At 33.0% G+C, this 25,569-nt stretch overlaps 1 protein-coding gene across 13 annotated transcripts in view; it reads left to right on the top strand.

Moving 5' to 3' along the window:
- EPHA5 (EPH receptor A5) overlaps window positions 1-25,569 on the top strand; it is a 314,401-nt gene that overhangs the window by 202,045 nt on the left and 86,787 nt on the right. For 12 of the 13 annotated variants that reach the window (XM_074344128.1, XM_074344124.1, XM_074344129.1 and 9 more), the window contains one exon: window positions 23,916-24,040. In XM_074344128.1, the coding sequence (XP_074200229.1) occupies window positions 23,916-24,040 (125 nt within the window). Of the gene's footprint in view, window positions 1-8,726; window positions 11,231-23,915; window positions 24,041-25,569 lie in introns of those variants that run through there. The other variant, XM_074344134.1, reaches the window with a different exon arrangement.

Genomic DNA, 25,569 nt, shown 5'->3' with positions numbered 1-25,569 from the left:
GCATAATTATTACTAATATTCTGTAGACATAGTACTAAAGTTCAATACTTATCCAGATATCAGGCTTTCCTCTGGAAACTCCTCTTTTATCACAAGGATCCCCTCTTAGTGTATTACTCATATTTATTAAACAGACTTTTTAATGAATTAATGAGAGCCAGAGAATATCTTTGTTTTGTTTGATAACATCTTGCAAAATTTTAGTAATATTTGTATTGATTATGTACAAACACTTCATGATGTTAATGGTAACATTTCTGAAATCAGAAATAATTATTTTCAGATAATTATTTAAAGAATTACTAAGAAACAAAGAACTCTTTGGTTTTAAATATCTGTGTAAATAAATATTACAGTAACACTCACAAAGACTTCATGAGAGAACATCTCATGGTATTAGTGATATTTCCAAAAAGAAATATTCTTTTTGATATCTAGGAAGTAAGCAACTAGTACAACCTATTAGCATTGCAAAAAGATAAAGTATAATTAATACTATGGCTATACACATGACAAACTCTCATAATGTAAGCATATTTTCTTTTTATAAACATCAAGGGCATTTATTTTATCTGAATCAGTTAAATACAGTTAATCTTAAACATTTGGCTGTCCCTTTGGTAAATGCAAACATAAAAGAAAATAGACTGAGTATAGCCATATTGTATACAGAATAAATGACGCTACTGAAAGTACTAAAATAAATCAGGATCGTTTTTGAAAAAGATCATGAATCACCAGTTCAAACTGCTAAGAAGACAAGTTAAAATACCCTGTTACCTGACTTTATGGTTACTTAATCATTGATTCGTATACATTTTCTTCCTATCTAGTATGCTTTTATGTCACTTAATGTCAGCATCTTGTAATTCTGCCTAGATTTAGGAAGGAATTTTCAACCAGCCCTTGCAAGATAAGAACTCTCCGACTATCAAGAACTTTAAACAGCGATTATGTCCTTTAGGAAAAAAAAACTTTTCTGTGTTGAACAAAGATTGTGTACCATTTATCTTAGAAATTAGGCACAAATACAACATGCATTGACTAACCTAAATTCTTGTACAAGAAATCTAAGCAATAAAACAATGCTAAATATCTAGATCTCCCTTAAAAATGTAAAGCAGTTTTTACATAGCTGAATGTATTAAGGTATTGGAAGTGTCCCTGCCTCTTCTTAGGACTCAGCTGGTGTAATAAGTACTGCCAGTGGTTAAGCATGCGGTCTCTGAACCCAGGTTACCTGGGTTTGACCTATGCCAGCACTATTTGTCACCTCTCTCTGCCTTAGTATTCCTGTCTGTAAAACAGATGGTGACAGGGTCTATCTCATCATGTCGTTGTGAGATTTATAAAAATTAGTATATGTCAGGGTTTAGTATATTTTGATGAGTTCAATATACAGAGTTATACAAGCTGTACAGTTGGCCCTCCATATCCGTGGGTTCCGCAGCCATGGATTCAACCAACTGCAGATGAAAAAATATTTGGAAAAAAATCCAGAAAGTTCCAAAGAGCAGAACTTGTGCTGACAAATATTTACTAGTGTTTGCATTGTATTAACAACCACTTACTTAGCATTACATTGTATTATGTATTACAAGTACTCTAGAGATGATTTAAAGTTTACGGGATGATATCCATAGGTTACATACAAATACTACACCATTTTATATAAGAGACTTGAGCATCCATGGATTTTGGTATCCATAGGGGGGTCCTTGGAATCAATCCTCTACAGATACCTGGGGACAACTGTATATGAATATTAGCTGTTATAGCCATATTTAGATAGAAGCCTTCTCAACTCTTCTCTTTTATTTCCCTTTTCCTCCTCAACTAGAATTTTGAGTTTCACTGTTTTCATAATTACATGTTATTATATAAACTCTTGTAGTTATAACTTACCTTTAATTTTCTTCCTTTTTATTCTTTACTCATTTTGCTGCTATTCTTGTTTTTGATTTATTTTTTCTTTTTGGTAAAACTGCTAGCCATCTTGTAGCTAACTCCAAAAATTAGTTTTCAGTTCCCATCCTGCTTGCTTGCTTGATATCTCTGTGGAATACATCTCTGCCATTGGCCTCCAGACCTTTTTTTTTAATTGAAGTATAGTCAGTTTACAATGTTATGTCAATGTTTGGTGTACAGCATAATGTTTCAGTCATACATACACATACATATATTCCTTTTCATATTCTTTTTCACTATAGGTTACTACAATATATTGAATATAGTTCTTTAGACTATACAGTAGAAACTTGTTGTTTATCTGTTTTTTATATAGTAGTTAGTATCTGCAAATCTTGAACTCTCAATTTATCCCTTCCCACCCCTTTTCCCCCCAGTAACCATAAGTTTGTTTTCTGTGTCTGTGAGTCTGTTTCTGTTTTGTAAGTAAGTTCATTTGTGTCTTTTTTTTTTTTTTTTTAGATTCCATATGTAAGTAATATCATACAGTATTTTTCTTTCTCTTTCTGGTGTACTTCAGTTAGAATTATAATCCCCAGGTCCATTCATGTTGCTGCAAATGGCATTATTCTATTCTTTTTTATGGCTGAGTAGTATTCTATTGTATAAATATACCACAGCTTCTTTATCCAGTCATCTGTCAATGGACATTTAGGTTGCTTCCATGTCTTGGCTATTGTACGTAGTGCTGCTATGAACATTGAGGTGCATATATCTTTTTGAATTAGAGTTCCCTCCAGATATATGTCCAGGAGTGGGATTGTTGAATCATATGGTAAGTCTATTTTTAGTTTTTAGAGGAGTCTCCATACGATTTTCCATAACAGGCTGTACCAAACTACTTTCCTACCAACAGTGTAAGAGGATTCCCTTTTCTCTTCAGCCTCTCCAGCATTTATTGCCTGTGGACTTTTAAATGATGGCCATTCTGACTGATGTGAGGTGATGCCTCATTGTAGTTTTGATTTGCATTTCTCGGATAATTAGCAATATTGAGCATTTTTTCATGTGCTATTTGTGTGTCTTCATTGGAGAATTGCTTGTTTAGGTTAGACCTACAGACTTTTTAAATGTTGCTCCCAGTCAGTGTTGCACAGGAGAATGTGGATGGCTGGCATGAAATGCATCTGATAGGATAGCGAAAGAGCATGATGGTAGAAGCACAGGCTGGGGAAGGGCCGAGATCTTTGTGTGCAGATTAAGGGGCTTGTACTTTTCAGGTGGTGGCAGCACTTTGCCATTTGGAGGCTGGTGAAATTGTGCACTAAGATGGCAAGACCCTAATCCATGGTAGCATTGAAATAGATATGAGGAAAGAATTTTTTTTTAATTATTAGAAATGAATCAGTGGACATTTGTGATTAATTTAATTTTTAACTAATTTAGTTTGTAATCAATGTAATATGTCCGTATAGGGGGCATGATATCCTTGAGATTTTCAACAAGATAGGTGTTCACTTTCCTGACATCATTTGAGGGATATCACGAGGCAGTAGTTACCAGGTTTGACTTTAAGCAGTTACAGCATTATAGTTCTCTTGGAAAAAGAAAACAAGTTATTTAGGAAACGGCAAAAGAATCATTCACTCATTTTTGCTTTCCTTTTTTCCTTTGAAAATCCATGATTTTATGATTTCCTAGCATCTCATATGCTCCCCCTGTCTTCTCCCCATCCCGGGCCTTCTACACACTTTGGCAGAGACATTGTCCTACTATGTCACTTTCCTGTTGGTATTTCCTGTGCCTCCTTTATATATGTAAATAAATAGACTGTGTGCATGAGTGTGTATGTGCATGTGTGTGTCTTCTTGCCTGCAGTACAATGGAATATCAGTGTGACTTACAAAGTCCTTAGTACTTTAGTCCTAGCCTAACTATTTAAGTTTACTACCCAAACACTTGTTAGTGAAAACACTTTAATCCAAAGAGAACAGTCTCTTTAGTGTCCCCATAGGACAAAGTGCCTTTGCTCTTTTGCACATTTGAGCCTTTGGACATTTTCTTTGGTAAAATTTCCTTTTTTCTTATTTTCTATTCATAGCCTATCATTCAAGTCCCAGCTAAAATCTAATCTCCACCAGCCCATTATGATCTCTATTTCTGTGATTCCTATAGCTTTTCTCATTAATATTAAACACTGTCACATTTACCATGCACTGCCAGCACCAACAGCACCAGCACCCACCATAGCAGTGTTAGCAATAGCAATCACAAACGTTTATGGAGTGATTCTTGTGTACAATTGCTTGCATTGAGATTGGGGGTGAGAAGTTATAGAAGACTGGTCACTGTCTTGAAGAGCTCAAAATCTATTTAAAAGCACTTAATTTATACTTAAGATAAAATATTAATAATAATAACAACAATAATACAAACTATCCTAATTATAAAATCAGTGATACAGCATTAATCTGGTTTTCAATTATTCCAATTTCTTTTTCAGCTCTCACCCGCCACACGTATCCTTTATAACATCAAACATCACTATGAATGATAGAACTTTTTCTTAACTCTTAGTTTTTATACTTACATTCCTTCAGTCCAAATGGTCTCTGCTGTTTTTGGCCAATAGAAATTTTTCCATTTCAAGATTTAGCCCATGTATTTACTTAAATCCTCTCATAATGCTCCTCAACTCCACGTGGTTATTCACTGGCTTCTTTCTGTTTCTGTAGCCTTCAGCTCATGTTTTAGGAGACAGATTTGGGAGGGCATTCCAAACAAGATGGAAATATGAATGTATGCAATATGTGTATATATATATTCACATTTACATTTACATTACTATTCATGTTTATCTATATAATTCCAGGCAGTAAATGGGCTTGATTAGACAGATTAATTTAATTGATTCAGGGAATTCACATAGGGAAAAATAAATTAAAGAGATGAATGTCAGACTTTTGCAATAACCTGAGTTCAGTGGAACATTCTGATGTATTGGGATGATTATTCTTCGTGGCCTCTTGTTCATTAAATAAATAGGTTTAGAGATAAATTGATAGCATTTTTAATGTCAGCTTCAAAAAAGAATGGACTTGCTTATATTGTTCATTATGGTTTTCCTGGCAATTAAACTAGTGCCTGCCTCATGGTAGTCTCTCTGCAAGTATTTAATTAAATGAAAGAATGATCCTACTAAGATTTTTTTTGAACAATTCAATTCTGAAACCAGAGAACTTCATTTCTGACACATTTTTAAAAGACTCCATGTAAAGCCTTCGAGATTTGATAAGACATCACAGAAGGGAAAAAAGGAAATGGATGCTTATATTTTAACTCTGTAAATTCATGATTTTTTTTGATATTGAGATTTTATGATTTTCGTATTGTACTGAACATGGCATCCACTCCCTGTGACTTTGTGAGTCAGATGAGAGACCGACAATCCCAATTTTACAAATGAGTGTACTGAGGCACTGGTTGGATTTCTGACTTTACTACATTTTGTAAGAATTTGAGCTGGATTCCAGATTCACTCTAGAATTCAAGATGAAATCAAATTTTATAATTGAAAACAACCAGTTTGAAATACTATGAATGATTTTGTAGTTAGTGGGATTGGTAATTTTGCTTCTATATCAGAAATTTGGGCCAGTCCCTAATTACTATGGATTTCAAAAAATTGTATTCTTTCTTGGTTCTTCTAATAAAATATTATCAATTTTATTTTAATCTTTAATAAAAGTGAAAGGACTTCCATTATTATTTATGGATTATCCAAAATTTGATGTATCTTTTGATTGAAAGAACAAATACCTAATCTTAATGTTTGATGATAGACATTCTTAAGGCTCACTTGGAAAGGTTTTTCCCTAACTTGTTAAGAAGGATGGCCCCTGAGTATAATAAGAAACAGGCTCTGATTGGAAGCAAGCCAGAGGTTCTTTTTGAGGACTTCTAAGCCCAGTATGACAGCTCTGCTTGCCTCCTTTGCAACAGTATTGTGTGCTGAGATTGTGGGATAAGTTTGAAAAAAATGCCTTTATAATGCCTGGGTGAAGAGGGAAAGTGAAAGTAAAATTAATTATGGCAGTAGTAGTATTTAGTTTTTATTATTATAAAATACTGCATACTATGTTTTTATCTTATTTACATATCCATGAAATGCCCCTCTCACTATATTTAGGCACTCTGACAGAAATTAGCACATCATTCATAAATTCCTGGCAGTGAACACTGTAAAAAAGAGATTCCTTTCCTCCCCTACCATGTTATTGTGATGGAAATATACAGATCAAAAGCCTGATACCATTTATTCATGAGCAGATAAAAAGAAAAGAAATGAGTACTAAATTATGGGGAAAAACAACCTTTGGCATTATGTAATTGATCACAAAGTCATTAAACTTTCCAAGTCCCAGTAGGTGCGAGCTAGTTATGGATAGATATTTTCATGTCTAAATAGCCAGGTAATTATGGTTGTAGTAATTCTTGTATTAGTATAATCTCATGCTGATTTTGCTGCTTAAAATATATACATTTCAAAATATGTACTGTGCATCTGAATCTAAGAATTTCTCATTGAGTTATGTCCATATTTAGAAGTGAAAAAAAGTTGTCTCAAATTAGTCAACTTTTAATACACATGTAATGCCAGATTGTCTTTGTTCCATCAGCCTCTTTGGATTGTTCCATCAGTACCTCCATTATCTTATCTGACGATGATTTAATCATGAGATATAATCATTGGATCCTCTAAGTAAAGAGGAGTTTTAAAATATGAGGGAAAGGATCAAGATGTAACATGAAAGAGACCCCAAGGAGCTGTGTATCACTAATGATTAATTATACCTTTTGGTGCTTGTTTGTAACACAACTTTAATAGACCTTGAAGTAGTTGGTCAGAAAACAGAAACATTTTTCCAAAGCAATTAAATGCTGTCTGAAGAACACAGATCATTTAGCTAAAGTTATTTATATAGACGTTTAGAATTTCCATATTCTACTTCATCAGAACAATTCTGTCTCAAAAGATGAAACTGCCCAAAATAACCCACCTCCTATAAATAACAGTTGAGTTAAGCCATTCTCACCTAAAACACCTTATTTTACCTCACCAAACATAACTTGATCTTATATCTAGTTGTTTCATCAGTAAATCTTGTTATCTTTGTCCATTGATAATTTAATAATGTCTACCATCAGGAAAGGGAAAGGTTTTAATTCAATTATAACTTTATAATGAATTTTTAGAATCACAAAATTGAAAAGGAATCATATTTAAAGTTTTACAGAATAGGTAGTTTTTATTAATGCAGGCATTTAATTGGACTGATGCTCAAGCAATTGACCATGTCAGGGCTTCTCTGCTCAACTCAGGATGGACTTTTTTCCTTATGGTACTTCATTTCTGTGCTCATAGAATATTTTTTAAGTATCAGAGGTAATAATAGAAATAGTTTTCTCTAGCACCCTAATTTTACACACAAAAAGGCTTTTTAGCCCCTAATGCTAAAAAGATAGTGGCTGAGTTAAAACAGAAGCTCTTCTTATACCCAGATCTGAGGTTTCCAGCAACCACAAGAACTTTTCAGGGAACAAGTAGCACATCAGCCCACATCTCAATAAATTATTTGTTTATAAACCTTTAATTCCTTGAGAGTATTTTTAGAATACGTCAGTCTAATTAGACACTCTAGATCTCTCTTTATGGTGCTGTGAGTCAGCATCAAGTTCTGTAATATTTTGATTTCTTAGTTTCTTCTATGAAACTTTAAAAAATAATCTTTTGAAAATGAAAAGACCACATAAATGCTACTATGACTATTTTTTAAATTGAGGTATAGTCAGTTTACAAAGTTGCATCAATTTCTGGCATACAGCATAATGTTTTAGTCATACAAATACACACGTATATTTGTTTTCATATTCTTTTTCCTTATAGGTTATTACAAGATATTGAATATAGTTCCCTGTGATATACAGAGGAAACTTGTTATTATGACTGTTTATTATTCCTTTAAGGATACTTCTTCATCTCAATGCTGCAAATATTATCCCTAGCCCATATCAATATAGTCTCATCAATGCATCTGCTTCCATTCTGTGCCAAGAAAGCTGTAAGAGTAGATACAAATTGTGTACTAATCCCAAACACCTATTATACATATCTTAAATAGTCAGTGACAGTAAGTGTGTTTTAATGTGTGGTAATAAAACATTCATGAATTTGACCCGGAGTGTACACTTAGTTTATGATCAAATGTCAGTCACAATTTAGATATTGCAAGTGATTTCCTCTATCTTTTATGTGGTTATTATATGTAATATTGGTTGTTAATGGTAAATTCCTTTCCCTGCATATACCACAGTTTGCACACAAGGAGGGCAATGGAGAAAATATAGGAATCTATATTTTTTGTGTTATCTTACTTATATGCTTTATTTTAATCACTGTGTCTTAACAAAACATTATGTTTATTTGGAGCATTTTCTGAAACAAGTTGGGAAAATCACATAGATTTTTCCTGGAGAGCATGTCCTGGATTGAGTACTTTGTGGTCATATAAAAAGTAGTCAAGATTTTGGTTTCAGCTTTGCACTTAGTGAGAGGGGTTGCAACATTATGCAGGGGTACAATTTTGTGATTGTGAGATATATATATACATATATATATATATATATCACAGTGTCTTTATCCATTGATTTATTGATGTGCAATTTCATTATTTCTATATCTTGGCTATTATAAATAATGCTGTAGTGAACATTGGAGTTCATATATCTTTTTTAATTAGTGTTTTCATTCTCTTCAGGTAAATACCCAGTAGAAGAATTCCTGGATCATGTGGTAGTTCTACTTTTAATTTTTTGAGGAAACTTCATACTGTTTTCTATACTGATTCTACCAGTTTACACCCCTATCCAGAGTGCATGAGGGTTCCCTTTTCTCCATATCCTCACCAACACCTATTTCTTATCTTTTTGATAATAGCCATTCTGACAGATATGAGGTGAAATCTCATTGTGGCTTTAATTTGCATTTTCCTGATTCATGATGTTGAACATTTTTTCATATGCCTGTTGGCCACCAAAAAACCCTTCATAGCCAAAACAATCTTGAGAAAGAACAAAGCTGGTTTTAAACTATACTACAAAGCTACAGTAATCAAAACAGTATGGTACTGATATACAGGCAAACACATAATCAACGTAACAGAATAGAGAGCCTACAAATAAACTCATCCTTATATGTTCAATTAATCTACAACAAAGGAGGCAAGAATATGCAATGGATAAAAGGTAGTCTCTTCAATAAATGATGTTGGGAAGACTGGACAGCTACATGCAAAAGAATGAAACTAAATCACTTTCTCACATAATACGGAAAAATAAACTCAAAATGGATTAAAGTCTTAAATGTAAGAACTGAAACCATAAAACTCATAGAAGAAAACATAAGCAGTATACTCTTGGACATTGATCTCAGCAATATTTTCTTGGATCTATCTCTTCCACCAAAAGTAACAAAAGCAAAAATAAACAAATGGAAGTACGTTAAGCTTTTTAAGCGTTTGAATTTTATTTTTACAGATTGAGGGGTGTATTTATATTATTAAAGACATTTTTAAAGTCCCGCGAATATAGAAATCAATGTTTAAAATAAATAATACCATGGAGTTTTTTAGTGAACAAAGGAGAAACTATTTCAGTCACAAATTTTACCTAATATTTCTTTGTTTTGCTCTAGGTTAAATACTTAATTAATTTTATATGATGCTTTGAAATCAGAAGGTAAAAATCACTATATACAGATATGTGTATATATATATAGACATATTGCATCTTATTAAAATTAATTTTACTAAACACTTCATTATATGTAGAAGCAGCTGATGACATATCTTTAGACTCAACTATTTCTGGGTTTAAATTCTAACTCCATTACTTATGAGCTATATGTACTTAAAACATAGAGGCACTAAATATATTTACATATGTATTTATACATTATAAATATATTTCTCATATATAAGTTCATGAATTTATTTAGTATTTTTACCTACTTTCTCAAAAAATAAGATATGATCTGTTCCAGGCAGGTACAACAGCAGTTGTAGGAAGTAATAAATAATGGACTAATGGCAAATGAATAAAAGAAAATGATGAAGAGTTTATTTGATACAAGTACTCAACACAGCAAACTGGGGATAGTTAAGATCATCCTCCACTAGGGTATGCAAAATATCCAGACTTTGCTTCCACTAATTAACTATAGCCATTCATTATAAAGAGGTACAAATAAACCTTGCTTCCTGTACTTTTGAATGGTTTTGTTGGATCACAAATTGCTCTGACATATTTTACTTCTATATCTCTGATAATTTTCTGCATTTATAAACATGATGTTATAATGGTCAATTAGGTAAAACCATGTCTTTGAAAAGTGCATTAAAATTATATTTATCACAATACTTAGTAATTTTCACCTGCCCCAATTTCTCCTTGTAGTCACAAGAATTGGTTATTCTCGTTTCATTTTTATGAGAGAGTCAAATTTGTAATATATTGTCATGAAGTCTCTTTTCAAGTTTACTCCCTTATGACTTTTAAATAAAAACTCCCATATAGTAAAATGGCATTTGTCAGTTTTTACTCATAGATTTGAAAAACCAAGATTCCATTATGCTTTTCATGATGATATTGCATCTTCACTTCTTGTCAGAAATAATCTTGTAGCAGTTTCCAATTTTGTTGGCTTCTTGATTGATTGGCTCATTTTTGTTGGTTCTTTGTCTAGTTACAGAGAATACCAAAATAAAAGAGGCCACTCCCTATACTCAACAGTTACATAGGCTGGAGGCATGTAAATAGAGTCTGAGAGAAATGGTCTAACGTTCTATATCTGTGGTATCTAATATTTTCCCAAACAATATATTTTTAATAGTTTCAGTTTCATGATCACTTGCAGGACATGTGGAGTTGTTTTATGCCACAGCTAAGTCACTAGTCTCTGACATAGTAGTTTTTCAATGATACTAGGAAAGGAGGAAATGAGGGAAGGGATGAAGAGGGTTTCTGATACCACTCTTCTATTGCTCTGGGAGCCTCTTGAAAAGTTTTGAGATATAGAGAGAGGGTTTGAGTTTTAGGGAAAGGGATGTGAGGGGACAACTGAAGGGGAGATTTACAGGAGTCCTTCACATCTCTGCATGCAGATGCTGCACGTTCTATTGTCCAAAGCACCTTGCAGGTTATTATTTATTAACTATAAAGTATCACAGTTTGTGAAATTTGTGTTTTTCAATCTACGTAAATAGAAGATATTCATGGCTATCTGTATATTTGCCTCAAATAATTTACATATGCATATCTGAGTGGTAGAGAAGACCGAGTTGCATCTACCATGCACAGAATTGTTCGAAATCTGTAGTTCATCTTATCTATGGTGCAGCACATGGAGAGCAGTCACTACTTGTACACTAAATGTGTGATTTATCTTTAGGCTTTATTTCCAGAAGACCATTTTGAGGTTTCATCAGTACAGGAGTATATGTCGGGAGCTCTCATACTTTCGAATACTATGTTTTAGGTGTGTTATGGTAGATTAAATGGTTGTAAAACCATTGCTTTAAGTAATACAACTCAGAGTAGACACAATTATGCATCACAGAATGTATACAGTATATATGACAGTAAAGAGTTGCCTAATCTTTTATGTAAAGGAAAAATTAGGTAATCTGAGTAATCGTAAACGTAATCTGATGTTCAAGTGTAACATCTCTCTTATTGAGGGATTCTTTTATTATTCTAGTATGTAATGCTTAATAATAATACAAACTTAATAATACAAGACTGGTTAGGTATACCAATCCCTGGTGGGTTGATTGGACGAGTACCTTAACTTTTCTGTGCTTCAGAAGAGGATAATTGTCGAGACTTTCTAGGGATGTTAGAAATATTTAATGAGTTAATGTGTATAAAGTACTTAGACTACAAAGTATCTAGCACATAGTGTTTACTATAAATGCAGTGTATTGTCGGGTAATTACAGTAGCTCCTTTATCCATCTATTCGTCCATGAATGTATTTGTCCTCTTGTTTTAAGCCAACATTTGTTAAACATTTCTCAAAGTAAAAATTTGAACTTAGTTTTTCCTGAGTAATAACTGAAATTTTACAAAATGCATCATCTTGCGCATTATATAGTTAGAATTTTGTACTTTTATTTTTCTTTTCTGGCAAATGTGAAGACAGACTACTGCTCCAGTGGAACAAAATATACAAACCTCATCCAATTTGAACTTCTGATGACAGATACATAGTGCTATATTTTGTTAGCTTTAGAAATTTCTCTGTGTGATCATTCTAAGAAAAAAATGGCCTCACATGCAACTTGGGCATTGGCTGAGATTTCCCATCACTTGGAGAACTGGATTCGCTAAAGTTGGATTTACTAAAATCCGTCCCATGGTAAAAGGTGAAGAATTAAATATCTGGTAACATTACTAATTTGGAACAGAATATCTTGACTTGGCTTCCTTCTGGGCTTTAGAAGATTGACTAGATGTAATCAGCAATCTTGTATTTTCTCCAGTTACTGCTTGTCATGTTGCTGCTGGGATCCTACTATTTAAAAATATTGTAATTCGGGTGTTTATGAGATCAGCTGGTAAGTACTACTCAGGTCTCCTTAGTTGTTTTGTAGCCATAAAGTTTAATTTCTTGTTTCTACTGGCACAACTTCATATTTTAAAAGAATCTTGTCAGGTGACCTGAGAGAGAGTATATTTAGGGAATGGATATATGATGACATTTAACTTTAATGGTATAATAGAAATCTAATCTGGTTCTTTGAAGAGTCAATAGATAAATAACTTATTAACATGATTTTTGTTGAATTAAAAAATTCCTATTGCTTATATAGCTATATAGCTATATAAGATTACTAGGAAGTACGAAAGGGGAAAAAAGGTTGTTTATATTTATAATGTGTTTATTTTGCTTTTTAAAATGCTGGATCAGATTAGTTTATATTGTGAAAATCTTGACGTAATTAAGAACTGAATTAAAATTTCCACTTAATGGCTTTATTATTGTTAGTGGCTTATTTGTGGTTAACAAGACTTTACGTAATGTGGATTTGTAAGAGATTAATTTCTTCTTATGAGAATCATGAGTTATGAGATTCATGAGTTATGAGAGTGTGTTTATTGACCTAATTACTATTTATCCACCTATAAAATTAATTGCCATAACCCCTAGAATTGAGGTTTAATATTGATAAATAATATTGAAAATTATATATGGGACTATATTCCCTTGGATATAATGTATATGAAGAATATTGTGTTGATTAAAGTTTTCCAACTGTGCCATGTTATTTCCTATATAAAACTTCATTTGATTCTAAAAGGATACTGTAAAAATTGTTTAAATTCTATTTCTCATAGGAGGGATACTGTGATTAAGGTTAAATAGTCATTGATAGTAAGGCCACTTTGTGTACCAAAAATTCTGTTATAGGTAATAAGAAGTATAAATGGAAAAAAATTCTGTGGTAGTTTATTTGGTATGAGGTTAGTCCAGAAAGAGGCATGTGTCATTTTACACATTGTTACATTTAATACTTGTTTTATAGTTTGCATGATTATTTCAGAAAAAAGTTGACTATAAATGCCGGTGATATAGTTTTCAATTTTTATTATTGCCATTTTTCCTTTCTAATTAGCATCATTGTCAATATGACTTCAAGACAATATTTGAAGCATATGATTAATACCATTAAGTCTAATCACATCAAAAATTACTTCATTGCAATTAAGTTTCTTTTATTTCCTACTGAAAACAATTAATTTTCAATATCTCTATGACTTTCAAGTCTTTGAAAAAAACAAACTGTACATAATGGGACATTTCAGTTCATAGGTTCTTTTTATTAAAGAGAATATCATCTCTCTAGAGGTACTGACATTTAAAGCCATGTTTTTTTGGAATGGTCTTTTCGAAACTTCACTGAGATCATATATCAAAACATCCAGTTGCAGGCTTTTAAGATGGAGTGATTGTAGGTTTTGTCTGAATGAGCAGATTGAGTGTTTATATGAGAAAGAAACCTCTAAAAATGCCTTTTTCTTTTAAAAGAGACCATGGATAACAGGTGTGGCAGGAATGCACTGTAGTTATTTCTCTTGGTCTGATGATATCAAGTGAAAATCTAGTGATAAATACATATTAAGTATAGAATAACTATATATATGTATAATTTATATACTATATATATGAAATATAAAATATGATATACTATTCAATAGACATGCCTATATTTTAAAATATCTGCCCCACTTTTCCATTTTGACAATTTCAGATATGTTTATAATTTAAATCAGTAACTACATTTCTCATTTACCTTAGGAATTCTAGTTACCTATTTTCTTGTCTTCAAATGATTGATAGGTACTCTAAAGCAAATGTGGCAGAGTAATCATTATATGTAGATTCATTAAACTAGCTGTAAAAGATGCACATGACTTTCTCTATATGTATATGTATACATATATATAGAAATAGGTATGTGTATATATATATTTATATATACATATATTAAAATATAATAAAATAAGGGCTTATCTCCAACTACATTTCTTTAAACCCACACACATACACACATATATATGTACACACAGGTAAAATTCTGTCTAAACTTTGGCTTAATATGAGGCAGCTGTAGAAAAATTACTTTCCATGGATCATATTTTTAATAATAATAATAGTAACATTAGCTAAAACTGAACTTTTGGGAAGAGCTCTAAATATGTTTATGGTTTCCCCACCTAATTATAAAAACAGAAATGGCACAAAGTGACCAACCATGAGGAAATCACTGTCCAACATATGGTACCAATGCATGATTGGAATCCAATTTTTAAATAACTTGGATTTTAAAAAGACACAGTCTTTAAAAAATTTCCCAGGATGAACTGAGCTCAACAGATAGCTCTTTTATATATAAACATTTTTAACCATTCCTTTGGTGATTAATTGCTTCCATATCAGTTCAGTCCGTTTCAGTCAACACTTTGAAGGAGACCATACAATTAAGGAGTTGTCCCTGCCCCCACTAAGCACACTACCATATGAATAAAATATGAGATCTATCATTTTTTGCTTTTTACCCTGGGGTAGAAATTTTTCAAAAGGTGGTCTAAAATTATATAAAGAAGCAGAGATGTTACGATAATGTAAAATCAGAATATATGTAGATGATTCTGACTTTTGAAAGTGTGGAAGTTTTGCTAGTATTAATAAAAGATGTTTCCTGCTACAACAAATAAGTGAAAATACATTTATAAGGAAAACTTGAATAGACACAATATTCCCAATGCTTGCTCGTAATATGACGATAGATGACGATATAATGTCTGTCTCAGACACACTGGCTACATAATTTTGATCACATGTCTTTCTATTTTATTTTACCTTCATGCTACTTCTCATGGATTGATTTAAACATTTACCATTCATTTGCTTTAAAATTGATTTTAAGTTAAGAATGTATTACAGCTTGCTTACATTTACAACTTTCATTTATATTGCATCATCAAAGTATCATCATCCAGAACTTCCTCTCCGTTGGCTGAGCAATGATTAGAGTAGGCAACAAGGGAAAACTAAAGGGTGTTCTACGTTTACCAAAACTCTGGAACTCCCATAGTTGTATATATGTCCTACAGACATATTCTCTCCATGTCCCTGCCCAAAGACAAAGGTATCATCTCTAGCAAGAGATTATAGTCATTAATTTTGATAATATATGTTTCAGTCTACATAAGCAACAAAGAACTAATTATCTATATAGAATTTTTATTAAAGCCACTAAATTTGGATCATGGCTAGCCTATAAGAATAAATTCAAGTCTTTCCTAAAATTAAAACTTAATATTGTTTTATTACACTTTTCCAACTAATTTACATTTTGATAAGTAGTCGAAGCGGGCATTGGGCACATATATTTTTATTTGTGGTTTTTAAATATGGCCGTTCTTAGAGAAATCACTAAAGGCATGGGAGATTTAGAAAAGGTAGTCCAATTAGGAGAAAGATCATGTTGTCTTCAACAAAGGTACAAGCAGTTATAAATTCTTAGAAGTTGTCATCTCAAACACACATGCATGCACATACACTTTAGCGTCTTTATTGTTGTATAATTGACATACAGTAAACTGCATATTAAGAGTACAATTTGATAGGTTTTAAACATTTCTACACACCTGTGAGATATCACCACAAATAAGATAATGATCATATCTATTTGTCCCAACAATTACTCATGTCCCTTATTAACCCAATCAAAAAGAGGATATACTATATGACTTCATTTATGTAAAACGCTAGAAAACAAACAAACCTATTGTAGCAGAATGCAGATAATTGTTTATTCACTTCTTTACTTATCAAAATTTTTATGTGTCTAGTATCATCCAGAAACTGTTCTAAAAACTCAGCATGCAATAGTGAAAAAGGCACACAAGTTTTCTAATTTTATGGAGATTATAGTCTGGTTGAACTAATGCAGATTAGGTATAAATGAACAAACAAATTAATTTACAGAAAAAAATACTAAAGGATCAGGAAAATGTGAACTGTAAGAAAAATAATCTCCAAATGAGGAAAGGAAAATTTGGTATCAGAGATAAAGATAACAGGCAATAAGAGTGAGCCAGAAGTTTAAGACAGCAGCAGTTCGCAAAACCACACCGATCCAGTTTCCAGCCTCAGGTTTCTAAGTTTATATGACTTTGTTAAAAGAAGTACTGATTCCAGTATGATTTGCCTTCAGTGCTTCCTAAAATGACTGACTGATAAAGTGATTCAAGGGGAGTCTTTAAAAATCACAGAATCCTTGTCCACAGTCTGACCTCCTGAGTCAGAATTTCCTAGAGAGAAGCCTACTAATCTGTACTTCTAAGAAAAACTGGCCCAGACCCATCCGGATAACAAGAAACACCTAAATATGATGAACTGGATGTGGCACAGATGAGTGGTAGCTTCCAGCTGGAAGATATTGATGATCCACTTGGCCAGATTTTGACCTCTGGAATTAAATATAAGATACATGTATTTTTAAAACTTATATATAAATAAAGTAATATATTACTCACGTGGAGGGACTTTTTGGAGGAAAGTAAAAGAAGTGCCCGTGGGAGAAGTTTTAGCACATTCATGGACTCACACACTGAAAAGATTTCAAAATTATCTTATCTTTCTCAATGCTTTAAGATTCAAATTTTACATGGATAAGTCAAAAGCATAGAGATGTACTATTTGTTTTTTTTAATACAAGTAACCAATACTTGAGTCTATAGTTTATTTTTGTCTACACAAATAACATTGGGTACAGGGACTGATGAATGGTACTTTCGTATTCCATTTAACATGATTAAGTTTCATGTTTTCATTATGATAGCTTTCTTTTGAATAATGAGGCAGACATCAGTCTATATTAAGTGAATTATTGTCATTTAGTTAACACTTAAAATTAAACACTTTAGCTTTTTAAAAAAAATCTGTGATGATCAAGGAAATTTACCTATAACTATTTATTTATGTAGAGTGGTGAAATTCACTGGACACGGAAAAGTAAAAATTCTTACCATATAGGTGCTTTGCTGTTTGATCTCATCCAGCATTCAGAAGTTAATTTTGATTGATGAAAGTCTGAAAGGATTAATGAGTTATGGAGAATCTATTATTGAAGTCTTCTAAAACAATTGTCAATATTTACAACTAATATTACTATAAACAGCATTTAATTGGTACCTACTCTATACTTGATATTGCAATACAGAATCAGAATTCAATCTTACAAAAAGTTTGCATCATTGTTCCTGTTTTAAAGATAAAGCGTGCATTCATAGAGGTTAAGTATTCTAAACAGGGTCACTCAGCTAGGAAATGATTCTTTGCCAAAGGACTTGAAGCCATTTCTACTCAACATCAAAGCTGTCTGTGCCATGGCATGCATGCCTTCCCATCTGGTGACACTGTGCCCTAAACTAGGTTCGATATTTGAAAAGTTGGACAACATACTGTTTCACATAACAGATAGCAGAGTTTTGTATATCATTGCTTGTACCATTGAGATGTTAGAGATTTCTATATTATGTAATTATCCATAAGTCAAATAGACACAGATTGGCAATTCTTTAGTCACTAGACATATATACTGGAATTAACCAATTAAGTAAGTGAATGGCAAATCGTGGGAGTCACTGTTGAAATCGGAGGTTGCAGATCAGTTAGAGTGAAGAGGCTAGAATGATCCATGTGATAACTGGTGATATCAGTGTATACTCATGTTTAGCTTAATATACACGTATGTATACACACATATAACTATAGCTTTGTGTAGGAATGTTTATAGATGTACACAAGTTAACATGCACATACTTACTTCCTGACTTTGCAACTGAGAGGGTCTTGAAGCCATACCCCAGTAGCTAACTGAAAGAGTAACCAATGGCCAAAGTTCTAACAATTTGGGTAAAAATTAATGTATTAGATTGTAAGCCAAAGTATAAAAAAGCCATGTGTCCATATTCCATATGGATATAAAGAAGTGATTAAATAAATAAATAAGTTGAATAAACATTAATTTGTGCAGATACTCCGACCTTATGGAGGTAGAGCATAACACTTCCTTCCTTGAGTGTGGGCCACACATAGTCACTTTCTTCCCAAGAGTACACTATTGAAAACTGGAATAAGAATAACTTGAGAGTGGAGAAAGCTGATCAGGCTGCCTCAGTCAGATGATCAAGGTGAACCCAACAGTGATGAGTTATATTGATCTGATATAGCCTTGATATGATGGAATGAAAATGGCAGTCTTCCTCTGGAGTCTTCCTCCAAAAAACTCATAACTCAATTCTCATCATGAGAAAAACATCCAGTCAATCCCAGCTGAGACACAGTTTACAAAATACCTGATAAGTGTGCCTCAAAACTGTCAAAGTCATCAAACCAAGCAAAGTTTGAGAAATAGCCAAGAGAAGCCTAAGGATTCATGGTAACTAAATGTAATATGACATGCCTGTGCTAGGAAGATGATAATAAGTAAAGACTAAGGAAATCTCAATAAAATATCTACTTTAATAATAATGTATCAGTATTGTTTCATTAACTGTGAAATCTCCAACTAATAAGATGTGCTGTACTGTTGTAAGATGTTTCTAATAGAGAACATTAGGTGTGGGATATATGGGGTCTCTCTGTACTATCTTCCTAATCTTGCTATAAATATAAAACTATTCTCAATTTAAGATTTTTAATTCAATCAGACAAATTAGTCCATAATGGGAAATGTTACTAAAAGATAAATATCTTGCTTATTATATAAGTACCCAAAGTTCACCTCCAACATAGAAGCTACAATACAGAAACATTTTGAAATGTTTCCACATATACAGAAGGTGAAACTTAGAAGTTCTGTGAATTATTTTGTTCTGTTCACAACTTGATTTCTCTAGTATTTCTGTTCTTCTTACCTGAGGACAGTCGTAGTTTTAAGATTTAACATCATCTAGCACAATTTTACAGGCAGCTCTAAGTCATCATTCTCATTTTGTTCCAGGCTTACTTCGTAAGAGGTCAAGTGGATAAAGAATGAGTAAAAGGTATTAGTGAGGGAGATAAATGAGATAAATTAAACATGTCCTGATGCTGACAGGTCTTGTTACAGCTATTTTAATTGCATGTGGTCTGTAAAATACTTTACAGTGAGAAAATAGTGTTGCCAGTCATAATTTGGGCATCATAGTTTTGTCCCCAGGAGCTGTCAGTGTCCCCACTTTGATCAGATGATGCAGAGATGGTTTCGCAGAGCAAATAATCCTTGACCTACTCTGAGCTGAGAAGTGGTCTCCTTCCATTCTGAACCATGTTTTAAAGGGTACTGTTTTTTTTTCTGAGAAACTAAGTTTGGAAAACATTAGTGTTTATTAAATTGAACAGTCTTTGAAAACTACACAATTTATGTTTAACTTTGATGAATGTACGTAAATTGCAAAGAATTTTCCTTCAAGCTGGTTGTGTCTGAGTTGATATTTATTTGATAACTTCACACTGAAATGCTTGATTATTTTATTAAAGAATTGTTCTAAAATAAAGCATAAATCCCCAACTAATAAGATCCTAGTATATGCATGTAAGGTGAGACAAACTCAGTTTTGAATGATACCTGATGATGTGTGTATTTCCCACTCCTTCATTCTTGCATGCATCCATTTGACAAATATTTATGAAATAACTATGTGCCAAGTAATTTTCTAGTACCAGAGATATAGCAGTGAACTAAACCAAATTAACTCCCGCCTTCATGGAATATACATGTTAAGTGCAACTATAAATAGAAAATTGGCAACACCATCAATTTATTAAGTGAAAACTGACAGCTATCTATAAGAAATATATCAATCAAAATGAGGATGTCTGCAATATAGCAAATGAGTGAAGAACTTTAAAGGCAGTCTTTGTCTGGATCTTTTACTAAAGTATCATACAATAAATATATAGTGGTAATGGGAAAGCAACTGTAATTTATCATTTAAGATAATTCATAAAGATTTTCACTATTGAACAAAATACATTTAAAAATTCCACTGTCTTCCTTAATTCTCTGGTACTGTTTCTACTTCAGTAAATTTGCTATCTTGCTACAAACACTGTGGTGAACTGGGGGACCCACAGTTTCCTCTTTTCTGTTTCCATGCCTTCTGGATACTTTGTCCACAGTACTGAATATGGCATGACTTTTCCCTCCCAAGGACATCAGTAGGGACTTTGAACCTATGCTGAAGTGTGACTGTAATAACTACCAGTCAAGTACAATTTCCATGGAAGAAAATAAACTGCAATTTCAAAACTACCTTCAGAACCCTACTACACTGTTGGTGGAAATGTAAGTTGGTGCAACCACTATGGAGCACAGTATGGAGGGTCCTTAAAAAACTAAAAATAGACTTAACATATGATCCAGCTATCCTACTTCTGGGCATATATCCAGAGAAAACTCTAATTTGAAAAGACACAGGCACCCCAGTGTTCTTAACAGCACTGTTTACCATAGCTAAGACATGGAGACAACCTAAATGTTCATTGACAGATGAATGGATAAATAGGTTATGGTATGTGTGTGTGTGTGTGTATACAATGGAATATATATATATATAGGAATACATATATGTTCATATATACATATATATGTATACACATACACACGATGGAATATTACTTAGCCATAAAAAGAATGAAATAATGCCATTTGCAGCAACATGGATGAACCTAGAGATTATGATATTAAGTGATGTAAGTCAGACAGAGAAAGATAAATAGCATATGAAATCACTTATATGTGAAATCTAAAAAAGGATACAATTTTATTTACAAACCAGAAATAGACTCAGAGACATAGAAAACAAACTACAGTTACAAAGGGAAAAGAGGGGGAGGGATAAATTAGGAGTTTGGGATCAACATATACACATTACTATATATAAAACAAACAACAAAGACCTACTGTATAGCACAGGGAACTATATTCAATTTCTTCTAATAAGCAATAATCCAAAAGAATCCGGAAATATGGGTGGGTGGGTGTGTGCGTGCGTATATGTTAAAAATTTGCTCTGCTGTATACCTGAAACTAACATGGTAAATCAACAACACTTCAATAAAAAATAAAATAAAACTACCTTTAGACAATTTTGGCTTCACATTACACATATGTGTTCTATAGTACTCTAGAAAACTTTGTGGAACTGCACATGTTTAAGAAAAGAGGATAAAGCTGAAGTTATACAACCTCTGAATCTGAATACCACAAAGCTCTATGGTTAATAGAATATAACTACAAATTACAGTATGAAAGTCATTATCACCCTATTATGGGTACATAAAATAGTAGACAGTTAACTAATTTTGCTTTAATAGGTTATATCTATCTCTATTTTAATTTTATTAAAAGATACTTCATCCTTGAGTTTCATAGATGAGTTTGTTGACAGAATAAATAATTAAAAATAAAAGTTTTCCCTATATTTGATTTTTTACCACCCGTCATTTACTCTATACACATTTATTGGACCCTCCTCTGCTATGGTGCTGTTCTAGATCTAGGGACTCAGCAGTGAATGAAATAAATAATATCCCTGTCTTCATAAAAACTACATTCTACTTGAAAGGACTGAAAAAAGCAAATATAGAATTAAGATGCATATCAGATGGTACAAGTGCAAGAGCTAAAGGGAAAAATAAAATACTGAAGGAACCGAGAACATGGCAAGGTGAGGGGGGCTGAGGGACAGAGTAGGCAGGAAAGGTCTCAGGAAGAAACCCAGAGGTGAAGACAGCCCTGGAGAAGTCAGGGTGAGAAGCCCCTCTAAACAATAGGATGCAAATACAAAGATACTTAGGCACGAGTACGAGTTCGTCTGAAGTGCCTAAGGACAGACATCTGGGCAGAGCTGCTGGGGAACAGTTGCAGGAGGCGGTGAGGTCAGAGAGGATGTGGGGAGCGGGAGTGTAGATGCTGGTCTGCAGTCCACATGTGGGTTACACTCTGCAGTGAGACAGGGGCACAGAGGGTTTTAAGCAGAGACGTGACTTGATCTCGTTCCTATTTTTAAACGATGAGCCTCTTCCCCAGCCTGCTTTTCACACTCATATTGTACCCACCAAACAGTTCTAAACTTTGTTCCTACTGTCTGTAGCCTCTGATTTGATTTTCTGAGGAGTGGAAAAACAATTAAACATGACAAATTACAGTGTGTTATTTTGTCTGAACAATGCTGAAAGTTAAAATAGTTAGAAACTATATATATATGTTCATATGTATAACACAGATACAAATTTTAATCTCACCAGATATCTCATCCGTTCACGGAGGTCTCAGCCTCTGATTATATACCACTCACTGTTGCTCACATCTTTTCTATCTTATTATATGTACATTATATATAATATACATATATATTATATATTACTTCTCTATTTCCTACAAATACACACATATATACATACATACATATATATACACCATTTATTAGTCTATGATGGTTTTTTCCCTGTGTCTTCTATAAAAGCTGAAAACTACAAAAATGAAGGTCATCTACATCAAGAAAAATATTAGTCAAGGCCTCTTTATGGTATCAATACCAGTGCCTATACAAATAATCAGCAGATTGAAAAAACTGAATGTTGAATCAAATAGTCATATGTGTAGGAATTCAAAACATTCAGAAATATCCAAAATAGACTATTTTTTTCTTTTTTCATCATAAAAGTAGTCATTTAATAGTTACTGGCAAACAGCAATGAACACAAGTGATTGTTATTTCTAATGAAATATTTGGGGGAAATGGAAATGAAGGAAAATGTTTCTTTTATTTACTATGGTTTTCAATATAGGCCACATATTTAGTAGCATATTTTTGAAGGAAAACCTTCACTATATTTAAAATATGAATGTGTTAATGATTATAGGACCCATATGATTTCAAATATAATAAATGATAAGCAAAGAGCCTTAATGTTGAGAAAATGTGGTAATATAGATAATTATGTATATATTAGCATAATGTGACATATTATACAGAGTCCACAAATTTTAGAAACATAGAAGATATATAAGGTCATCAGGAACATCTTTATTCTATAAAAAGTAAGATAGTTTGTGTTTTGAAACTTTATAGAGAAAATGTGGACTTAAGAGTCTATGTGACTACAATTTTATTATGGAAAATTCTCAGAATATTAGTTGACTTATATTTTAAAACACTTTGCAATCTGTAAAAACTTATATAAAGTTAAATTGCTATCAATTTAAAAGAAAATTTAATTATTTGAGATTTTTATTATGCCACTTTTCAAGAATGCTAATATATGCTACACACAGTTGTTGTTTCAAGGCCCTGTTAATCATGCTACTCTGCATTACTATTTTGCAGCCCCCTCTCCAGTCACCAATGTGAAAAAGGGGAAGATTGCAAAAAACAGCATCTCTTTGTCTTGGCAAGAGCCAGATCGCCCCAATGGAATCATCCTGGAGTATGAAATCAAATACTTTGAAAAGGTGAGACTAACAGAATAAAGAATGTCCTTTCTGTCTTTCTGTTTTCTTTTTTAATTTTAGCAACTGCAGTTATCCAATTTGAATAAAAGCGTGTTGCAATTTTCTGTGTAGATCAATGACAATTGATCTGCAGTCATGATTATGGAAGCTAGAAATGTACAGGGAGCACTTTATTTGTGTTCTGCTCCTGCCAAACAGTTTACACTGCCAGAATACTGCCTATAGTCTAGCATCAGCTTAACCAGGGTTCACAGCATTAAAAGATGACATCATAGGACATCTTCAGTGTGTCCCAAACACTGAAGTTGTTAATGTTCAGTAGTGACTGCAGTGTACTACAAGGAAAACACATTCTCATGGCCAGTAACCCTGCATAATACCTACACTGTTAAGGAAGTATAAGCAGATGAGGTATATACATATACTGTGTAAGTTTAAAAAATCTGTAATCAAAATCTAACACTGTAGCATACAGTTTATTTTAAAATTTGAGGGCATAAAACTGGAAATGTGTGCTTCACATTGTCTTTACTTTCTTGATTTCGTCGCCTTCCCTGAGTTGGCACCCAGGTCCACTGTAACATGTTTTGCCGTAACAGTTGTTGCAATCTAAAGGCAGTAATCATCCCTCTCCCTCTTTTCTGAATCCACAACCAGATGAGCTATTGGTAAAGGAATAACACAGATGGAAGCTAAGGATGAATTTATAATTTCTAAAGCTGGACTTTAGCATTTGGCTTAGATATGTAGACACCATGAGTCTTGCTCCAACTCCCACCCCCATTGTACTGTGATTTTTGTACAGTCTAGATCTGAGTGACATACACTATTTAGAACAACTTGAGTTTTAATTGACCAGGTAAAGACAAATGAGTGCCCAAACCAGCCTCTAAGAGGTGAGTAGAAGACCCTGACCCAGACGTGTGTTCCTGTGGAAGTAAAGGTGGTAAAGATTGCTGACATAATGCAGAGAAGCAAATCCCAAAAGACAAGGGAAGGAAGGGCTCAGCCACACTTATCCAGTTGCTTCTCCCAAACTCCCAGAGACATCCTCCTTTTCTTTTAAGGAAGGGTGAAGATGGGTGGAGGAAGTTCAAAAGCTTACTTTGCAATACCCAAGAAATTGTCCAAGCTAGGACATTGGAAATGAAAGAGGGAATAAATGGCTCCGCTTATACTAATACGAACATATCATGAGAAATACTGATATCCCATTGATGAAAATTACTTAAAAATTCAACATTCCGTATATATGCATAGATAAAAGAGTGTATGTAAATACAGTGAAACACACTGAAGTAATTCATAGCATTTTAAAAAATTGCTTCTTTCATCACTGAGTCAACAATTACCAGTGTAAAGACCCAACAGAGAATAAAACAATAGAGTTTATGTCAGGGAGGGTGGGGCTATCTACATATTCTTTCTAGGTTTTGGGTATCTGTACAATGCTCATATATTGGTTTTATAAATAGATGAATAGAAAAGCAGTTATTTTTGAAATAGTTGTATTTCTAGGAATGACTTGC

This window comes from Camelus bactrianus, chromosome 2 (assembly GCF_048773025.1).
Source record: "Camelus bactrianus isolate YW-2024 breed Bactrian camel chromosome 2, ASM4877302v1, whole genome shotgun sequence".
NCBI lineage: Eukaryota > Metazoa > Chordata > Mammalia > Artiodactyla > Camelidae > Camelus > Camelus bactrianus.
This window is presented reverse-complemented; position numbering and strand designations above follow the sequence as displayed.